Below are 22,600 nucleotides of genomic sequence, written 5' to 3' on the forward strand. Positions count from 1 at the left end.
TTGGTGGAGTGGGAGGGTTGAAGACACCACTGAGGCTGGTCTAGATCCACATACACTCCTTCCATTCATGCATCTGTTTGCTGGCTCCACCACTGATGGAAAATCCTTTCTCTTTTTTCCCCTCTGTCCATCATCCTTTGTTTTGTTTTTGTCTCTTATTTCCAACGTTTGTTCTACCAAAAAGTCATTTACTCACCCTCATGTTGATCCAAACCCATACGGCTTTCTTCTGTGGAACACAAAAGCCGAAATTTATATTTTAGTGCTTGACACTCTTTTCAATGCATTTTCACATAAACTTATTATAAAAGATGGCCATATAACTATATTTGAACTGTATTTATGTCTTCTGACATTGTAAGATACCGTTTTATGGCTGATTGATTTTAAAGGTCAAACAAACATCAGAAATGTGTGTTGTTGATCTTTTTGTGAATAATTCACCTTTATCATACATTTAGAAAACAGACATATTTTTTTCCCTTTACTGCCAGCTTAGAAAACAGACATACTTTTTTCCCTTTACTGCCAGCTTGATTACTTTGAGTTCGATAATTCAGTCAGATTTGTGAATGGATCATTCAGACTAGTTTTGTGAATTGGATCAACTGATTCATTTAGAGACCTGACTCAAAGGAATGATTCATTCATGATTCGGACATCACTGCTTCTCTCATGAACCTCAGTATTTTTAATGACTCAAATTTCAGTCTATTATTCACATAAAGGTTACCACATGACTTCAGAAACTCTCAACATTGCACTAAACTCACTTTTACGATGCTTTTCTTTGTTTTTGTTTATTAAGTTGGAAAGAGCTTCAAGATATTCATGAATTTCATAGAACAGAACAGACTAGAGGGTGAGTAAATAATGACAGAAAGTTATATATTTTGGGTTCAACTATTCCTTTAAAATTTAAATTGTAGATTGGATGAGTGGTCTTGAGTGAAACGTAGGGATTACATACACTGGGATCCCCACAAAGAGCCCTTGTTTCTCCTATCCCCTCCTCCACTGGATAATCACACGCATGCATGCAAACACAGAGTAAAGATCAAATTGACTGCGTCAGGACATCTGAATGTCTCTTTCTCCTAAGTACAAGTAAGGATCTTCATGCTAAACATGGAAAAGTGCATGAGACTTTAATTGAAGGTATTCTTGTGCACAAGGTGTGTCTGTGTGACAGTTTTGTGTGTTTTTGTATAAAATTATATATACCCACACCGTGACACCCTCATTATACTGTATGGTGGATGGAAACTCCCAAGCATGTGTGGAAAAACAGTGCAGTTCGCCATGCATTGGTTCAACAACAGGCTTGTCATAATGCTACCAGTTTTAAGTAATGCAATATTTTAATTTAGCATTTTTTTTTAAATCAATTATATATTGTGCAGTGGTTACATAGTGGTTTTAATATTATTTATATTTGAATTGGCTTTTGAATTGATATTTTCTGTTTCCATTAAATTTGTTTTTTTTTAATCATTGTTTAAAATAATTATATTTAGATTAAAATTTTAGTAATTCAAGAATTTTAAAACTTACAGATTTTAGTTGAAGGTTTTCCATTGAATATTTATTTTATTATGTTTTTTTAGTTAATAGAAAGTATTTTTAATAGTTTCAATCATCAATAACATTGAACCGGTATTTCCACATGAATCCTTATCTCCTGAGTTTTAAAGATAATTTACTTCTGATTCTTTTCCAAAAGTTCAATTGTGAGTTCCTCGCACTGTGTCAATTGTATTCAACTCCAGTGAATCCCATCAGCCCGTGCTCTGGCCTTTATCATTCTCGCCATTTGAAACAGTTGCCATGGCTCCAGCTGTTAGTCTGTTGATGGATCTATACAGATGCAGGGTTGCATCCAGTGCTAAGCTAAATCTGATTTACTGCACCTTATAATTTGTGAACAGCATAGATCAAGGGTGTGTTATGTTTGATCATGACAAAATCTTTTTGACAGAGTGTGAACTCTGATAAAAAAGCCTTATCTTATGGCTCAAAGCACACACAATGCTAGGTGGAGTCTGGGAATCTCAGCCCACTGTTTGAAGGATGAAAACGTGTCTTATCAGTGAATGTATATGATGACCTCATCCTCTTTGGTCACAGTTTACCGATCAGAGTTCAACCACACAGTGATGCTCACTGGGTAAGACGTGAAGCTTTATGTGAAAATTGAGAAGGATGGAAATGGTGGGATGAGAGGCATTGAGAGAGAGTGAAGGGGGAAAGGAAAAAAATCAGCTGCAATATGGTGAGTCTGTTACAAAAATAAAATAAAAACGGTGAGAGCAGAAGGAAAGCCGGTGACAGAAAAAGAGAGGGAGTGTGCAGAAGGAAAAAGGAGAGAGGGAGGGAGGGGAGAAAGAAGTGTGTGAAGAAGGGAGGGAGAGTGAGAACGGGGCTGGTTCATGGTGCAGATGTGCAGAAAGTTGCTCATTTTTCCCAAAGCTTGACTGAGAACTCTACAAGTCTCTGGCTTCATGTTGGACTATAACAGCACTTTCTTCTTCTCCTTGACGTTTCACTCCTGGAAAAAATGTACGAGCGACACCGGCGAAAGTACAGTCTGTGCGCAAAGGGCGAGAGGTCCGTGGACGTGGTTTTAATAAAGGTACGAAACTAAAACCAAGTAGTAGTTGTGTTGAGTTCGTCTGTTAAAAATCTTTTTTTGCGGGATTCGTCCATAAATTTTGCAGATTGTCTTGTTGACAGTTGCTTGTGCTGTCACGTTGCATTGATTAGTGTTTGCCGGGAGCGTTGTTGAGATGCCAGAGATCTCGATCGCGTTGAGTCGAAGGGGTGTGTGTGTGTGTGTGTGTGTGTGTGTGTGTGTGTATGTGTGAGAGAGCTCTGGAGCTTTGCTGCTTGGCTTGGGTGGAGTTCAGTTTTGGATGTGGAACGATGAGGCCTGCTTTTCAACTTTTGGCCGCCGTTGTCCACTGGCTCAAGGGTTTGACATTTTATTCTAGACATGATAGAGTTTGAAGACTTCTCAGTCCAGGTTTCATGTTCACAAGGATTTTGATTTGTTCTTTAGTTTCAAAGCAATGTGGATGTTTCATATGGACACTTTAGAGACAAAATGTCCCAAGAAGTTTGAGACCACGTCCTTTTTGAGGACATGTATAAGTAAGGAAAAATTATTTGAAGAATAAAGTAATTGTGAAACAAGTGTTGAAACCTGAGACTTCTCTGTCCATATTTTCATCTAAAGCTTTAAAGCAATGTGTATATACTTCATGTCGACACAAAAGTTTCCACAAAATTCTGCACAATTTCCTTTTGACAACAAAAATGATCTTTAAATCAAGTTATTTTCATCATAAAAATACTGAAGCTTTATGTAAAGCTTTATCTAGAAATACAAAGGCCTTATAAAAACAATAGTAGTGTACCGTGTCCTAATTTAGATATTGTGTGTGTGTGTGTGTGTGTGGGAACAGTAGGGACGCTGACTGGAATGCCATCAGTATGTTGGAGGTTGTATATTTAGTGACTAGTCTGGTACTGTATCAGTGCATGTCCCAGCCAGACATGTAAAGGGCCCTTCCACAGTCTGACCCCTCGATTATAGGCTCTTGATAAGTGGATTGGTGCAGGCTTGCTTCATTGCCCGTTTATCTCCATTCACTTCTTCTGCTTCCTTCTGCTCTCCATCATCTTGAAAATACTCTAGCTGCTTGTGAATTTATAGACTGCTTGATGGTTTCAGCAGTGAAAGACTCTTTTTATAGCCTTAAACCAACATTATATATATGCTTATATTTGTGAGGTGATATATTACTATACACTCTTCATTTAGCATCTGTGGTGGGAAGTGAAGAGGGGCTGTTAAACCATTTTTTAGTTAAGAAACTGGGCCACAGGTGCTGGTTCACCACTAAGTGAGGATTGAGAAAGACAGGTTGTCCAGCACCCGTCACAAAGTGCACCCAAGGGAGCACTTTCCAAATGACGCAAACCTTCATTGCAGCATATTCCTTTCAACTGGGACCTCTTTGATAGTGATCGAGAAGCCAAATGGCTACTTAACACCTCTTTTAAGTAATTTCACAGATGTTTTACCCAGAACCACCTGCTAGAAACAGGTAGGAGTCCATGCTAAATCAAAGTCGGTAGCTGTTAAACGTTTTTGCAGTATGAACGTTGCATGTGATTGTTTTGAGACTGTATCTGAGAGACTGTACTAACGTCCTCTGGTGCCCACTGCCATGTCATAGGTTTTCCTGTCTCCACAGCTCGTCATATCTGTGGAATGTGTCCAGAATGACTGGCTCAGACCACAGTCTGTGGACAGTCTCACTCCACACTCAGTGGATTACAGCTCTGTTTCATAAGCCATTCGGAAGTTCTGTCATCTCTAAATATAGCGCATCTCAACGATCTTCTTTTCCATGATTAGACCATGGTTGTGTTTGGATTTCAGCTGCATCTATCAGAGCCAGAGCACTTAAAAGACACTTTCCCACAAATTTCATCTTTCTTTCCTCGCATGCATACACTACCATACAAAAGTTTGGGGTAGGTAAGATTGGTAACACTTTAGTATAGGGACCAATTCTCATTATTAACTAGTTGCTTATTAGCATGCCTATTGTTTACGTATTGGCTGTGTATTAGTGCTTATAAATATTCTACATCCCTAATCCTACCCAATATCAAAACTTAACTACCCTACTACCTATTAATAAACAGCAAATTAGGAGTTTGAGTCAAAAGTCATAATTAATTGATTGTTTATTGCGAGAATTCTACCTTAAAATAAAGTGTGAAATACAGTAAAATAGTAATATTGTGTAACTTTATAAAAATTTTAAATAACTGTTTTCTATTTAAGTATATTTTAAAATTTTATTTATTTTTGGAATGGAAATATGAATTTTCAGCATCGTCTTTGTCACATGATCCTTCAGAAATTATTCTAATATGTTGATTCCTGCTCAAGCAACATTTATTATTATTATTATTATTATTATTATTATTATTATTATTGTTATGTTGAAAACAGTTGAACTGCTTAATAATTTGATGGAAAATGTGATACTCTGCAGGATTCTTTGATGCATAGAATGTTCAAAAGAATAGTTTTTATTGATAAAGTTGAATTATTACAATTATTATTTGAAATGTTTTGTAACATTACAAAATGACTTTACTGTTGCTTTTGATCAATTTATTGCATCTGTTTTGTCTAGCATATTCTTCTTAATGTTTTAAATATTTTATATTTTTTGTTTGAAGAATGAAACTTTGTTTGAACAAATCAAAATTGATTTAAAGTAATGTTAAAAAAAACATTATTTTAAAATAGTAAATAACCAGTTCAAGTCTGGATAGACTCATACTTTAAATATAGTTCAGATGAATGTGTGTGTGTTTTTGAGTCTGCACAAAATCCTTAACGTTAGGAAAATGATAAAACAGGAAAAAGTATATTTACATAACTGTTAAAAAAATAAATACTTATAAATTACAAGAAAACTGTTCCCTTAGCAACCACCACAACACTTTACTATTATCTCATAGAATTTTGCATAGGCAACCATTCCTTAAAGTTTTTTCAGAAAATATAAAAATCTAGTTTTAAAGTTCAAACGGCTGCTCCTGACCTTTTCTAGGTGTCCGTAATTCCCCAGGGGAAGGAAGTGGTTTTGAAAAGGCAAATTTTGGGTAGTTTCCTGTTCTTGTTACATGGGTTCTTATAGGAAGTCAGTACCGTCAAAATAGGGTTGCATGTCAGTAGTGTTGTCAAAAGACCCGGTACTTCGGTACCAAGTCGGTACTAAAAAAATGTAAATGTGACGGTACCAGGTTTCTTTAAGTACCGGTAGTACCGAGGTCCCGTTCAAACCCAGTTCTTGCGCATACAGCGCTATGATTTCTGCGAAGCAGAAAACTAAGACGGAATCCAGTCATGAAAATGAAACTGAAAATACGGACAGTCACGGAATTTGTCAAAGTTAGTATAAATTGATCAAATCATATCTCTATATGGACCAATATCGGTAAATGTTAAGCCGCAAAAAATCCGTGTTCTGCGCGTCTCTGTGTGAATTAATGAATGGCAGAGCCGTGCGGGTTTGTTTACTACATAGACTGAAGCGCGTGACGGTTGCATTAATTTCAGCATCTGAGTTTTAGAGTTCTCTCTCCATCAAGCGATCTGAACTTTCGATTCATGTCAATGTATGCACAGCGCACCTGTATTGGATGCTCTGTAAACTCTTTATTTACCAAAAATAAAATGTGTTTAAATTATATAAATTAAAAGACATTTAATTAAAATTAAATTTGGGTGAAACTTGTTTACTGTTTTTCATAATTGTATAACTTGTAGAAAAACTTTAAACACAATTGTAACAGTATTTTTAATGATAAAAAGTTTTTTAATTTTAATAAAAAAAAAATTAATTAGCATATTTTTGTGTTTTGCTTTGGTACCGAAATTGGTACCGAGAACCGTGGATTTTTACTGGTATCGGTACCGAATACTGAAATTTTGGTACCGTGACAACACTACATGTCAGGAGAGGTCACATGGAGGCCATCAGGATCATGTTTTACTAAGTACATCTTTCTGTTGTTCTCTTTTTGGCCATCTCACTCTTTTGAGGCGTTGGATTTGACAGTCCATGAAGTGTTGTGTTGTTCTGTGTATAGAACCCCATTATGGCCCCATTTACTTGCCACCAGTGGCGTACAGACAATAAAGCCCCACGCCTGAGGGAAATGCATGGCGTCTTTTTACAGCCTACATCATGTGCTCATGCACAACACTCCTTTGTTGTAATTCCTTTCCTCTCCAAACACATGCATGGTTTCAAACATTGTGTTCATTTATTCAGCATGTCTTCTCATTCTGATACTTAACTTTCAGTCGTGCATGTAGAAACCCGACGTCAGATTTGCTGGAACACACATCATAAAGCCACTTTGAGCTACTTGATGACTTTTCATGTCTGCATTGTTGTGCCATAAATCATCCCCTGCAATGGGCTCTTTGTCCCAGTGCCTGTTCAAAGCCCCATTGTGTCCGGCTGACATTCCCAATGCATATAAACAGATTGAGAAAGATTGTTTGTGCTAAAAACCATGTATTGTCTGTATGAGTTGTGTTTATACAGAGAGTTTTTAAGTGTAGAGATACAGTTTGTGAGTCATATTGTGACAGCACTAACATTGATTCAGAGCTTTTTATGTGTAGGCATATATGTTGTTGTCATTTGACAAGTTTTTATCTAAAGTACACTTGTTGCAGGCAGAATCGCAGTGGAGAGTCCTGGGTTGCCTTGAGTTGTGATAACATAAGTACGTCTGTCTTTTTCCGGTAGGCCACACCAAACATAAATATATGTGCTATAATAATATGCTATGTGCTATATTTTGGTGTTTTTACACTTATGCCAGTCCAAAAAGAACTGGGTCTCATTTTCTGAATGTGGGTTGACTGATTCAGAATAATAAACTACTGTTTAAAAAGTTGAGGTCGATAAGATTTCATCAAGTCTTTTATGCTCACAAAGGCTGCATTATTTGATTTAAAAAAAACTGTAAAAACAATGTTACGACTAACTCAGAGCCATAACAAGCGATAGGAGACCATGACACAAACAAACAGTACAAAACATAAATTTATTGTGTATCCAACACAGTTTAAACAACAGAATCCAAATATGGGGTGTGTGAATGTCAATATCAGTAGTGTAAGGCAAATGCATGGATGTATGATGTGTATGAGTGCAAGTGTTGAGTGTAACAAAAGGTAAAAACTTAAATAAACTCAAATGTGCATCAGTGAAGAATGCTGGCATCCCGAGCGAGGCATGGACCTGAACAGGTCAACCAAGCAGCGTTCAAGCTTTGAGCCACCGGAACCGAGCAGGAAGAGAGCCCCGAATCCAGCAGTGAATCTCCTATTTAAACACCATTGTCAGGTGACAGCTATCAAGTCTGAAATAGAGGAGGAGAACAAGCAAAAACAGACCAAGGGCCGTAACAAACAATAATGTTTTTTAGATATTATTATAATTGAAAGAAGCTGTTCACTTTTAATATATTTGAAATGTATTTTAGGCTGATATGCTGATTTGGTGCTGAAGAAACAATACATTTTTATCTAATTTTATTTATTTTAATGAATACAAGTCTTAAAAGAACATTTCTTTGAAATGGAAATCTTTTTAACAATAAATTATGGTCACTTTTGATCAATTGAATGCTTCTTTGATGACTATTAATTTCTTTAAAAAAAAAGAAAACTTTTGAATGGTAAACCTACATAACTTAAATCTGCTACAATACTGTAGTTGGCCTGTTGGTAATGGTTATAAAACGAAAAATATGTCCAGGCTGATTTTTGGCCAGCAGAATGTAAAACAAAAAACATAAAGCACATATAGTGTAGATAAATCCAGTGACATTAGTAGCCTTATGGCGGCTGACATTTTTATCACATGACCAATCAACTACTAATCTAGGGCCCTATGAAAACGGTTTTATTTTTCTTCTTCCCAAATTCTGTTTTTTTTCCCTATTTGAATTTTTCTAAAATGTGTTTTAGTGGTTAAATTAAATAAAATTGTATTTATAAAAAAAACATGATTAATTGAAATCATGAAACTTACAATATTTAACAGCAATATACATTTACCAAAAATTATTTATATTTTTTCAAATTCAGTTTTATTTTTAGTAATTTAGTTTTCCATTAGTTTTCTGGATTATATTTTAATGGGTTTATTAAATTTTGAATTAAAATATTTCTGAAAAGAAAAAAAAAGAAACAAAATAATTTGCTGTGTATTAAAATTTTATTAGTAGTAGTACTATCATTATATGAAGCAATATTTCTGTCCGGTCTATAAAAGGATTTTATTTTGACAGGTTGCTATGAAGTCCTTTTAAGCTTCTGTTTGTATTTGATATGACGATATATATATATATATATATATATATATATATATATATATATATATATATATATATATATATATATATACAATCCTTTTTTTTTTTACTGTGAAATCCTCATGAAGCGACTTTTTCTCTTTCTGTTCATATATTGAGGCAGCAGAGGCTGAAAACACTGAGAGCTTCAGTATGTGTGTGTAGAAAATGAAATACGCTTCACACAGTGACACACAACCTGCGTGACTCAAATTGTGTATTTTTGCAGCTTAGTATTCAGACACTAGTCCTTACTGTTTTCTGATTTAAGTGTACTGACCTACATTTGATTTATCCATCCATAATTTGTCACAATCTGTGACATTCTGCATGATACAGTAAATTCCGTTTTTATGCCTGGATTACACAATTCCATCTGTGCATCATGAGCCCTGCCTTTTTCTCAATAACCAGTTATTGAACACTTTTGTTTATGGAACAAATTATAATGGCTGCCATACAGATACACTAGCATTATTTCGGCCACTTTGTTTTTGAGATTAGCATTTATCATTATAAATGACAGATCCATATTAGTTAATCAATCGGGTTTGTTGCTCTGTTAACATAGCTGGCCTGACAAACCTTTAATTATGCTTGGTTTAGTTCTTTGTAAGTTATCCTTAAAGCATGTATTCATAAAATTCATCAAACGAGTCATGATCAAAGAACAGGACTCTGGCTGACCGTTTCCTCTCTATGGCATGTTTACGTGTAAGTGCTCTCAGTGGAGCATTCGGTCAGTGTGAGGCATTACAGCTTTCCATTACTGCACACTGGCTCAATGTGCCACATTTGGGAAGTGATTTTCACGACTCATTCTGTAATTGGTTGAAACGTTGTCTGCTTGGAAGTGTTTCTGCTACATCTATTACCAAGCTGTAAAACTTAACATAAAATATCAGCAGCATCCCAGCTAGATTTCTGGTTCTCTGTGAACTTGTGCGCACAAAAAACATTTTTGAGTGTTTGGTAGTTTACATCCAGATAAGCATTGATAACTAATGTTTAATATGTTGAAACTGAGTGCTCTGTACTTGAGACTTTTCATTTGCGTTCCCACTCGAAGACAAGTTTATCATTCAAAACAGAGATTGAAGGAATGGGGACAGTGTGCATTCTGTGTGTTTGTATGGTTTTGTTTGAGTTTCTTTGTCAGATTGAGGTTGATATCTGTTCTGGGATCAGGAAACATAACATGCCTTCTCGTCTGAGATCCAGCTGGTGTGAGTTTCCCAGTGTTGTCTGGATCCTGTCAGAACCTACTGTGGTTGGAAATGACATTTTGTCATGAACAGCACTGAAATATTACAGACCTGAATTACTATTTTTGATGCCATGAGGGTGTGTGATCATGAAAACAATCAGAAATGTGGCCTGGCATGTTATGTGGTGGCACTTAGGCAGATGACCAGTTGAATCCAGCTGGTGTAATTTACTGATCCATCCCCTCATCTTTTTCTATCCTTTAAAATAATAGTGACAAAACTAAAATTAAATTAAGTGACAATTTCAACCTGTTTATTTATTGTTGTTCCTTTAGTTTCACTTTCTGACTTAATTTTTTTTGTTTTGTTTGGGTTTTTAGTTTTGTTTAATTTCGCTTCTGTTTATTTGTTGTTTTTATGTAGTTGTCCATTAAGTTTTTGTGTTCTTTTTTTTTTAGCTTTGTTTGTTTGGTTTGTTGATTTTGTTTACATTTTATGTTTATTTTTTTATGGGGTGGGGGGGGGGTTGTTTTAGTTGTTTATGTAATTTTTTTGTGTGTGTGTGTGTTTTTTAATTTGATTTATATATTTTTTTATTTTGTTTCTTTTATTGTTTGAGTTGTGTCATAGGTTTTTTTTTTTTTTTAGTTGTCTAAATAAAATTAGAGTTTTTATTTTCCGATTTTTGTTTTTTTGTGGGGCTTTTATTTATTTTGCTTTGTTTATTTTTTATTGAATTTTTTTTATTTTAATTTTTTTTTCTTTGGCTGAAAATCAATAGCGAAAATTGGAGGAAATTGAATTGGGGTATGTTGCAGGCTAGATTCGAACCTGCTGCTCTGACATTATGACAGCAGGTCAGAGTATCACAACCAAACCTACCAGTATTTATTTTTCATTCTCTCCATCCCTCTCGCTTTCTGAGTTAAAAGGCCGCAGTTGTTGATGTCTCTATTGGAAAAAGCCTACTCCCCTTTTGCTTGCCACACTAGACCAGTGTCCATCACCAATGACCAAACAAAGGAAGCCTATGACCAGCAGACACACGTGCGTGCACACAGCGGGTAAACACTAAGCGTGGGAGTTGAGCGTGTGTCACATGCTCATGATGGGTGGCGGGTGGGTGTAATCAGTCATGAATGGAGCTGATGAAAGTCATACAGATGAGCTGCACAGAAAGGTTTCTTAGCTTCTGTTTCCGCCACAGGACGTTCTTCATTTTCATGGTCTTTTGATCTTCTTCTTCTCTACTTTACAGCTGGTGTTGTAGCTTTTCTTTGATATTAGACTAACTAAAATGTACCTTTTCAAAAAGAACTTTTTCATGTTTTTCCTATATATATAATACTATATTTGGGGGCAATCATGGCCTAATCGTTAGAGAGTCTAAATTTGTAACCCAAAGGTCGCAGGTTAGAGTCTCAGGTCCAGCAGGGATTGTAGGTGGGGGAAGTGAATTACCAGTGCTCTCTCCACCAGGGTTGCTAGCTTTTTGCAACAAAATCCACCCAACTGCTACTCAAAACTAGCCCAATCACATTTCAAGGGGGGTTCCCTGGTAAAAATTGCATTAAGGGGGGTAAAATACATGTTTTTCGGTGGGGATCCTCTGGTAAAATTTGCATTCCAAGGTCTAAATATCATATTATTTGGCCCACCTCAACCCGCGGACATGAAAAACAACCCGCGGCAAAAGTGTTAAAGTAGCCCAATTCTGAGGGAAAACCGCAGACTTGGCAACACTGCTCTCCACCCGCAATACCACGACTGAGGTGAGACCCTTGAACAAGGAATCGAACCCCCAACTGCTCCCTTGGCGCTGCAGCTTTGGCTGCCTACTGTTCCGCGTGTGTGTTCACAGTGTGTGTTTGTTCACATCTGCTGTGTGCATGCACTTGGATGGGTTAAATGCAGCATACTTGGCTACACGTCCTTCCCTTTCATTTGTTGTGTGTGTGTGTGTGTGTGTGTGTACATATACATAAGGCCTATGCATATATAATATAATGAATTTATATAGTTGCTATATATATATATATATATATATATATATATATATATATATATATATATGTATTTGTATATATAATTATTATTTTTTTTAATATAAATTCATTATATTATAAATGCATAGGCAAATTCCTCCTCTCAGTAGCCTCAAACTAACCCTCTACGGCCTGTTCACAGCTGCTCTGTGTTGAACGTTAGTGGGCCTTGATGTTTATATATGGGTCACATTCCTCTTTAGGTCTGTTCTGATCGCCCCACACATGCCCCCAGAAACCCTTCCTTCCCCAAATCACAGCCTTGAGGGTTTCCAACCACATGTTACTCTCAGGAGGTAGATGTTCTTACCACTGCTAATATTTCTGTTCATGAGCGCCTTTCTTCATCAAAAAAGTGAATTCTGTGGTCGGGGGGAAAATGCTTTAGCCGTCCAAAACAAAACCATTGACATACTTGTCCTGAGTTTAGGTAGCGGAGGAAATTATCTTTCACCGGATGCATTAGTATGTCCTGCTGGAGTTTAGCAGGATCTTTAGCAGATGAAAGATGCATTTTTTTAAATGATTTTTCTCATTTTTTGTTCTTTTGTACCGAACCGACTAATTTCATTTCCACCATATCCCCATTTAATTATTTTATCTGATTGTGTGATAGAATGACAGTTGGGAAAACGACATTTTAAACAGTTTTGTAATGCTGGAATCCTTGGTAATGCTAAATTCATGGCTAACATGCTATTAAAACAGCTCTATTTGCAGTGATGCACAATAAATATATATATATATATATACAGTACATGTGATTTGTACCTTGTCATTTCTTTATTTTCTTCTCATGCAGTATTTTATGTTAAACATGCACTTTTGAGAAAAGTTTGGGAAATTGTTTGTGGTGGAAGTGACGACTCAACTAAAGGACTTGATATGATATAAATCATCTGTGCACTAATATTCAAATTATTTCACTCTGTGTTTAGATTATAATGGTTTTAAACATGCAACAAGGAATTTTATGAGTATACATATTTTACGATCAGGACATATAACATTTTCTGTTTTGTATATTAAATGACACTCTAAACTCTATTGATTTTGTCATTGCAGATCCACAGAGAGACAGAGACATTTTGTCCAGTTGATGCCAGTCGAGATGCTGGACTAGAGGAGAAGAAATCCACTTCATTGATTTCAGGTAACCAAATCAGTGCTTTTAAACTGGTTTTACTTCAAAACCCTCATTTTGCATTGGAATATCAAGTGGAACCCAAATTTTAGTGGTTTTTGAGGATGTCCATGTGGGCATCTACAAAATTTCTCTATCTTCTTTCAACTGATGCATTAAATTACACTGAAGTACCAAGTAATTTGATGTATGGCATTTGAAGTCAACAACACAATGTTGCATCACGTCGGTCTAGTTGTTGGTAAAAAATTGCATCCAGAACAAAACACACAACATCTTTTATACATCTTCCAGCACTCTACAAAGAAAGGATGCCCTCTTTGCTCAGACTGTGTTTCTGTGTGTGTCCAATCTAAATAGTGCCAACATTGTGTCACATGGGAAACGGCATATACTTCCTCCAAAGACTAAATGAATGTCTTCCTGTCAATACAAAAGACTAGTCAAACAAGATCATTTATTAAAGTACATGACATCAACATCCTGTCTGCGACAGTTGCAAAGCAGAGATGCAACACAGTGGATTGAAATGAGTCACTTTCAGACTCACTGTATAATGATTGAGTTGATGAGTCGAGTCTGGTCTGTTTTCTGTTCTATTTTTTTATTCTGTTGCTCTTAAGCTCTCTCATGTTTTTTTAATTCTTTTATTATTTTCAGAAACCCCCCCTTCACCCCCCTCACTCGGGAGCGTACGTCACAAAGACTCGGCGAGCACCATGCGAGGGTCTGCCAGCGATGGTGACTCTCTGTTTAGCCAGGACTTGGGCGAGGACAGTGTTTTTAATAATAAGGTGGGTGCGGATTTGTCTTGCATTTCCCATATCACCCAATTCTGTGTTTGTTTTCGAAGCAGAGTTGCTATTTGTTTTGTTTCCATGTCTCTTTACCAATGCTTCGGCCAAATAAAAGCGGTTATGTAATTTGTCTTATTTTTAGCGATGCTCCTCTACACACATCATCTTGTTTCACTGACGTCATGTCATGTGACGTGAGCAGATCAGTGGGCCAAGGCCATAATTATGACATCATCCTCAGACATGCTTCGTCCTAAGAGATTCCCAGAGGAATCCTCCACCCCTTTAACTCCTTGTTTTAATTTAAAGATGTTTAACACAGACTTTGACACTTGTTCTTAGCATGTCACAAAGAATTTTTGTGAGCTGTAATGTTTTGTTTTCTTGATGATAGGTATGAACATCCCTTCATTTTTCATTAGAATCCTATTTTGAAATGCGGAATACCCTTAACCCAAGTGAAATTTCATGCTGAATGCTTGCTAACTCATAGTTCACAGTTGATCTGTATTTATATAAATATTTATATATATATATATATATATATATAAGTTCTGTGTAAGAAAAAAAGATCACCCTTTGAAAAGAATGGAAACATGGAACATGGTTGTTAGTAGCTAAGCTAGCAGGCTAATTGGCTATTATTATAGGTTTATCAAAAAATCGCGTACTTGTGGACTTATTCCATGACGTTTTGTAGTATTAATAGTATAAGTACTTTCACAATGAAAATTCCAAAAAGTTAACTTTAAAAACAAATTTCAAATTGGATGCTCATATTTACAGTAATTCCAGATTGCACGTGAAGGTAGCATTATGAATGACAAAATAGCCTGCTTACGGTTTCATCCAAGCAGGTAGAGTCACTTCACCTAAGCTTGACTTGTGTTCTGGAAGTGTTTTTTTTTCCTTTCAAAGCTCATAAAGTCATCTATTACGGTTAGTGTAATGTATGTAGCTGCTAGCTCACCACACCCCTGCTTGGCTGCGGTCTCAGCATGCGAGGAAACTGAGTCGCTATGAATGGAAATGAGTGTCAGAGTTGTGTGTTTCTATGTTATGCAAGCTTTACAAGGATGGAAAGAACTGGGAGACTTCATGGGGTTTGCAGAAAGAAGAAATAATTTAGTCTACTTGTATGTTAACTACAGATGTAAAGGTGGTACGTCATCAGCAGTCATTTGCAGAATTCACATGTGCTTGTCCTAACCAGGAGCAACGTGCGATTTTTCACTATGTCAGTTTGGAAAGTTGGTCCAAAATCCCAGTCCTCCTAGTTGTCACACAACATCAACTGTGATATTGTTTTTGCAAACTCTATCCAATTCTATTCTTCTTTCTCCATCAAAGGCTGAGGACAGCATCACAATCACCAGCGGTGTGTCCATGTCCTACTCGTCCTCCACAGATGAGACCTCTAGCCTCGGGACCCCTAGTGCCATCTCTCAGGCCAGCACAGAAGCTCCTACATCAGACCCCTGTCAGGAAAAGCCCACATCTCCTGGAGAATCAGGAGAAACGGAGGAGGAAGAGAAAAAGGACCGCTTGACAGAGGTCCCGGAGCGGTCGGCAATTTTACGTACCTCCATACGGTCCCTGTCCCCTTTCCGCAGGCACAGTTGGGGCCCAGGCAAAAATTCGGCAGGGGAGAGTGAGATTAGTCAACGCAGGTAATCTTTACCTATAAGAATGAAGGTTTAAGGGATTGAATCAAAACATACAAAAACAAGCCACGCAAACAACATGCTAAGATAGCAGGCTAATGTCGTTTAACATATGAAATTAAATATCACATTATATGTCATAAATAAGAGAAACGCTACATATAAAGAAACAAATATATTTTGTAAAAATTAGTTTTCTAGTGCACAGGTATATCCACAGTGTATGCGTGTTTTGTGCTCTTGGGTTAAATGCAGAAGACAAATTTCAAGTATGAGTTTCCGAACTTGGCATACATGTCTCGTTGCTTTTTTCTTCTTCTTATAAATGTGACAGACAACCCACATTTTAATTTCCTGTGAATTATCTGATAACAATATCCAAGCATTATTACCAAAGAAACCGCCCACCGTTTAATCATTCATTGCAGCTGTCTTTATAATGCAATCAGATATGCTTTATATTTGAGTTTATACTTACAGTCGCTCAGTTTTGTTTTTTGTCCCATCATCTTGGCATTACTTCAGCTTTGTGTACAGCTCTGAATCATTTACAGTCTGTATAACGACTGTGCTTGTGAAGGGAAATCCCAGAAGTGTGAGGGCCCTTCCTCTGAGGGATTTGTCAGCAGGCTGCTGTTCTGTTCTGTTCTGTGAGAAAGAGCCGTATTTAGGTCACACAGGACTGTGTTCCTGCTTCTAATAAACAGTCAGATGACCTCTAATACTCTTAAGACAGAAAAGAGGAACATCTTTGCTTACATCATGGTTGTGTATGTTTTTTAAAATGTATTTATTTATTGTTTTGTGCATTTGTTGCAATCAATAATATATACACACACAAACACACACACAGGTGCATCTAAAATTGTTTGAATATATATATATATATATATATATATATATATATATATATATATATGTGTGTGTGTATATGTGAGTGTGTGTGTGTGTGTGTGTGTGTGTGTGTGTGTGTGTGTGTGAACTATTATAATTAGCATTAATTATTTTAGAAAGTATTAATAATAAAATTATTCAGTTTATTTAAATATAATTTTTCTGTTATTATTTCATAAATATTTGTAATGAATAATTATCAGCTATTGATATAGACAAGAAACGTTTCCTTGTTTTATTCCTCGTTCTAGTAAACATTCTTAGGGCTGTCAATCATCTCATCAGCTTTTCATATTAATTTTGATTCATTTGTTTCTGTTCAATCATCTCCTCCTCATATTCATCCATTACTTTTTCCAGTACGGCTCGAGGTGAAGTGGTGCACAGGTCTGCGGGTCATAGGAGAAGGTACCAGCATCCATTTTCACTCTTTCCAGTCAGGGGCTCCACCAAATCCTTTCAGAACAGCCCATGTAAAAAAACAAACACTAACAGATCCCACTAAAACAGCCCGTAAATACAGTACCTGTGAGATGCTTTTATAGTTTTTATTAATATTTTGAATGTATTTTATTTCCCTTTAAATGTAAAGTTTCAGTCATTTTATTGATTTTGACTCTTTTTTTTTTATTATTGTGTGTATATATAGTGTTTATTTTTATTTCAGCTTCCCTGCCAACTATCTAGAAAAAAAGGTCGCATTTTGTCGTTGCATACAATAAATATATGTAAAGGTTAAATGTCCAAGGGCCTCTTTTAGATCTTGTACTAACAAGTTCCTCTTTTGTCTTTATTCACATCCCTTCTTCCATCTATTTATCCATCCATCCATCCATCATCCTGATTTTTACGCACTCCATAAAGCATGAGCTGGTGTCCTTCAGTTGCCCTGCGGTCTGAAAATGATGAAATAAATGGAAGAAGGTAACGGAAGATAAAGAGTGTCTACATTTTCTGTGGTATTATGCAGCATTAATTGCTTGATAGGAGCACACAAATAGTGTGTTTTCTAGACAGAGGTGTATATGTGTTCATAGCACATTATGTGTTTTAGTCTACTTCCTCTCTATGCTTTAGTCTGCTCGTCTCTCTGGACAAACTGAGACCACAAACACCACTGCAGTCATTTCCGCTGATTTCATTGTCTGAGACAGAGACTAACAGGCCACTTAAATGAACAAGTTTAGCTAGACATGTAGATTAAACTACAGAATTAATTAATGTGAACTATGACTAACATTCTGATCTGGATCTCAAAACCTGATGAGAGGTGAGAAGTTTTTTTCTTTTTTTTCTTATAACATTGTCACTCTTTTTGAGTGTTTCCTGTTAGAAAGAATTTCAGAACTCATCACACTTGTATTGAGCTGCTCTCAACAATTAGATGTAAGTAAATTTAAATAATTCTATTCTTATAAATAGACTATATATAAGCATATAGTTTGTATATACTCGTCCCAAAAAGTATTTAAATATTTAGGCGGCACTTAAATTTAATTTCATAACATGTAATGCTACCAAGTGGCATCTGCAAGCAAATCGTGCTTTTTAAGAACGGACTTCACTTTTCTGAGTAATTATTGTAGTTAATTTTAACCAAGTGATCTCAAAAAGGATGTCACTTGCCCTCAAGTTAACTATGTGAAAGCAAAACATATAATGCAATGCTTTGGAAGTATCCAAATAAAAGTAGTCTTAGTTTTAATTGTATATCTGTTGATTTTCTTATTTAAAACCTAACAAATAACATTTATTGGACTGCTTGGCTTGATTGCTTTCTTAAAAAAATATATGCTATTTGGTTTGATATGCAATTCAGTGACATTCTAACTTTTTTAGTATCCAAACACTTGTTTTGTCCACTGTAAGATGCTTTGTTTTAGTTTTCACCATGTGGTAAATGGCGAACCATTTCTGTGGCAGAGCTTGAATGATTTTGCTTTGAGGAAATGCAAAAGGTTGGTTTTATAGTGTGAGTCAGTAAATGTTTCATTCATCATCGGCGACTTTCACAGAATGAGGTCAAGCTTGTATTGTCGTTATTTGCTAGTAGACTTTTGCTCGTTGTTATTTGATTCTTGTGCATGTGAATCTGAATGCATTTGCGTCTAGCTTTATCTTGCGTGTATTTGAATGTCGCCCACAACAATGTAAAAGATCTTTGGTGATCCGGTGTGTGTGCATGTAGTCACCATCTCAACTTAAAAAAAAAAACAACTGAAACAATTCAAATATGATTTTTTTTTCAGTTACAGCCTGGAAGGACTTGTAGCAGAGAAGGAAGGAAGGAAAAGCCTTAATCAGTGTATGGGGGAGGCCAGCCAGGAACCGAACTGTCCGTCGAAGCTGGACAGAGAAGAGAGAGGCTCGCTTGTGTCCCTGACAGAAGAGGAACAGGAATCAGATCTGGGTGACTGCAGCAGTTTGGACAGTCAGGTGAAGTACTATTTAAAAATAGATAGTTCCAGCCCTAAAATCTGATTGGTTTTGCAACACTCACAGACATTATATTACAGACTATATATGCACCTGTCACCACACATCAGCTGAATTCTGCTGAATGTGATGTTTAGAGTTGCATCTGCAGATTTTCCACTTAAATTAGTAGTCTCAGTTCTATTGCGTTTAATTACCCTGATTAATTGATTTGTTTGCTGCTTTCAGAAGTCCATCCAATCTGGACAAAGATGTGTCCCACCTTCACAAACCTTTCTCACCAAGTCTGTCTCCATGTTGGCCATCAGTCAAAAAGATCTGGATGGTGAGTTTAAACACCTCTACAGTTTTCTCTCCTGTGTCTCATTGGGCCACTCTGAGTTCTGCAGCACTGTGCAAACAACGCATTTCACACATTTAAGCAAAACTATTTTATAAGCTTCAAAATTGCTTTTGGAACAGATGTTGCAGAGCTCAGAGTATTTTCTCTGCTGGTCTCTTGTGGTAAGATAAGGAGTTGAGATGTTCGGTCATAAATTACCCACTGACTACTCAGCTGTCAATCATATCTAACACCCGTTTTCGTGTCCTGGGATCTCTATACTCCAAAAATATCCTGTATCATCTGGGATTGTTGGTATTCTTCAACTCATCAGATGTGGATCTCCCATGGTTCCCTTTCACTGTGGTGTCACTTTAAGGGAGTGGACATTTACTGCCAGTGTATTAGCACCCAGTTTTATTATAATGCCTGCTTTGATCTTTTTTGCTCATGTGATCATGGAACCCAACAGCAATCGGACGGCTGCGACCCAAGCGACGAATTTCCTTCTCCTTCAGCATCTCGCCCATGCTCCCCAAATCTAAAACACTCTTTTCTATTGGCTCTTCATCCAGTGATGAGGAGGAGGCAGTCAGTAAGTAAAATAATATCCCACAATGCCTGGCATGGCCCCTGCCCGACCCCTGCTTAATATGAAGTGTGTCCCCCTACCTCCCTTGTGTCACTAAGTTATTGATCAGATCGGCTCATTGAAATTATTTCTAAAACCACTTTTCATTCATTTTATTTAATATTTATATTTCTTATTTTAATTCTACTGTCCCATGTGTTGAGTTTTATGACAATTTTGCAATTTATTGATCTGAAGTGTTTTATCTAGTTGGATTTATCTTACTGTACTTATCGGTTAATACAAAATTATACAAAATTAATGGTGGCAAAATAATGAAATGGCTTTTAAAATTCTCTATGCAATAACTTAATGAACTTATGTATGATATGCATGTTGTCTGCTGATGCATTTATTGTACCATCAACAGAACTTTGAGGAGAATCTTTCAGAGAAAGTTGGGTTAGTTCACCCAAGACTGAAAATTCGTCTATCTATTCTATAATTCTAAATCTATTCTATATCTATAAATTCTACTCACCTTCGAAGCATCCTAGGTGTATGTGACTTTCTTCTTTCAGAATAATCCAATCAAAGTTATATTAAAAACTGTCCTTGCTCTTCCAAGTCTTTCAATGGGGGTTAGCAGGTGTTTGTTGTCAACAGTTCAGAAGACGTAAAATAAAGTGTGCTCATCTGTAATAAAACATCCCTCACACGGCTCCAGGGGTGAATAAAGGCCCCCTCAAGCAAATCCATGTGTTTTTGTAAAATAAATATCAGGATTTCAAACGAAATAAACCCATTTTTTCTCACTTCTGCTGACTGTTGGGAACCGGAAGACCTGCATGTCTTAGCAATTCCCACAGTCACCTAATGTTAGAAAAAAAAGTGTTTAATATGTTTGAACTCTGGATATTTGTATTACAAAAACACATGAATTCGCTACAGGGAACTTTATTCACCCCCCGGAGCCATGTCAGGGATGTTTTATTACAGATGTGCACACTTTATTTCACGTCTTCTGAACTGTTGACAACAAACACCCACTTACCCCCAGTGAAAGTCTTGGAAGAGCAAGGACAATTTTTCATATAATTCCGATTGGATTATTTTGAAAAAGAAAAGTCACATACACCTAGGATGCTTCGAGGGTGAGTAGAACATGGACAAATTTAAATTTTTGGGTGAAATAACCCTTTAAGACTAGTTGAATTAATAACATTATTACTTGCTTCCTGAATCATAATACATTTGGTTTAATGGCACAGATATTTCAAAGTACATTGCACCCTTGAGTACTGAGGTTTGTTACAGCCACTGTAACACAGTGGTGCTTATGTACTGTATGGCAGATGTGTGTGTTTGCAAAATTCTTCTCAGACCCTCATCTGACAGAAAAATTGTATTTGACGCATACTTTTGCTCAAGTCATTCATTTCTGTGGATTATTGGGACGAATGGATAGTGGGTCTCCCAAATGAAATATTGCCACGTCTGTATAGTTCCTTTCCATTGGCTCCATCTTTTTCCATGTCTTTCAAAGTCATTTAGATCCACATAAACACTTTTCATAGCATTGCTTATAGATTTCACAGCTGCTTAGGGCTTTTTTTAAATTGTAAAAAGAAAGCATTACAAATCAGTATCTGAAATTTTAGTCTAATTTAGTTCCGGGATCATTTGACAATTTAAAGGTGTTTTTTTTATAGATTAATGTTAATATACTTTGTCTTTTTCAAGCTTATTACACAGAGTAAGTTATACTGCCCCTAAAGGCTAAATGCAGTAACTACGCAGCACTGGCACTAATAAAAATGTTTCGAAGTTTGTTGCATTTTGTTGGTTTAATATAACTTTTTTAAAACATATATAAAATATATAAGCCAAACTCATCTGACATTGGTGTATATATATATGTATATATAAAACTATTGTACAAACACAGCATAATCATTTATTATACAAGACAAAAAATATATATATATAATATGAGCCTGTTTCTCCAGTCCTTGCAAAACATCAGCAATCATTTCATCTCTCAGAGTTAAGCTTTTGTGGTTGCAGTACAATATTTTTCTTTAAGCTTTTTTGAGTGTTGTACAAATGTGGCGTTTTGCTTGAAGAATTGCCTTTGTTCTCTGCAGGGCTGTGCCTTTAGAATCTATGCACGCCATAAAACTTCTTGTGTAATTTCTTTTTGTACAAGTACAAAACTCCTGAGGCTCATTCAAAAGTGATTAATAATGTCAATTGTTGTTCTGTGGTCTCGTTTATGTCATTTTGTTAGTCGTAGTCTTGTCTCCAATGTACTTTTGGTTTAATCCGTGTTTTTTCTCTCATTCCACAGGTACATCAGGATCTTTAGAGTACAGGTAAGACCCCTGCATCACATGATAGCTGGTTATGTTAAAGTCCAAGCATTTATTTATTTTTTAATATTTATTATGTTAATAGGCCATAATATTAATAAATATTTTTTAGCGATTTTGACAGTTTTATTGGTATGGATAGTTGATGAGATGGACAATTTCAACATGCTATGATTTGAG

At 36.2% G+C, this 22,600-nt stretch overlaps 1 protein-coding gene across 10 annotated transcripts in view; it reads left to right on the top strand.

The window, feature by feature from the left end:
• The window catches only part of akap13 (A-kinase anchoring protein 13), a 93,344-nt gene that overhangs the window by 48,580 nt on the left and 22,164 nt on the right, over positions 1-22,600 (top strand). For 8 of the 10 annotated variants that reach the window (XM_059535831.1, XM_059535835.1, XM_059535832.1 and 5 more), the window contains exons 9-17: positions 13,286-13,373; positions 14,025-14,158; positions 15,512-15,831; positions 17,080-17,127; positions 17,584-17,643; positions 18,969-19,155; positions 19,384-19,480; positions 19,950-20,072; positions 22,399-22,423. In XM_059535831.1, the coding sequence (XP_059391814.1) occupies positions 13,286-13,373; positions 14,025-14,158; positions 15,512-15,831; positions 17,080-17,127; positions 17,584-17,643; positions 18,969-19,155; positions 19,384-19,480; positions 19,950-20,072; positions 22,399-22,423 (1,082 nt within the window). The remainder of the gene's footprint in view (positions 1-13,285; positions 13,374-14,024; positions 14,159-15,511; positions 15,832-17,079; positions 17,128-17,583; positions 17,644-18,968; positions 19,156-19,383; positions 19,481-19,949; positions 20,073-22,398; positions 22,424-22,600) is intronic. The other 2 variants (XM_059535839.1, XM_059535838.1) reach the window with 2 other exon arrangements.

The sequence above is a fragment of the Carassius carassius genome, chromosome 43 (genome assembly GCF_963082965.1).
Source record: "Carassius carassius chromosome 43, fCarCar2.1, whole genome shotgun sequence".
Classification (NCBI taxonomy): Eukaryota; Metazoa; Chordata; class Actinopteri; order Cypriniformes; family Cyprinidae; genus Carassius; species Carassius carassius.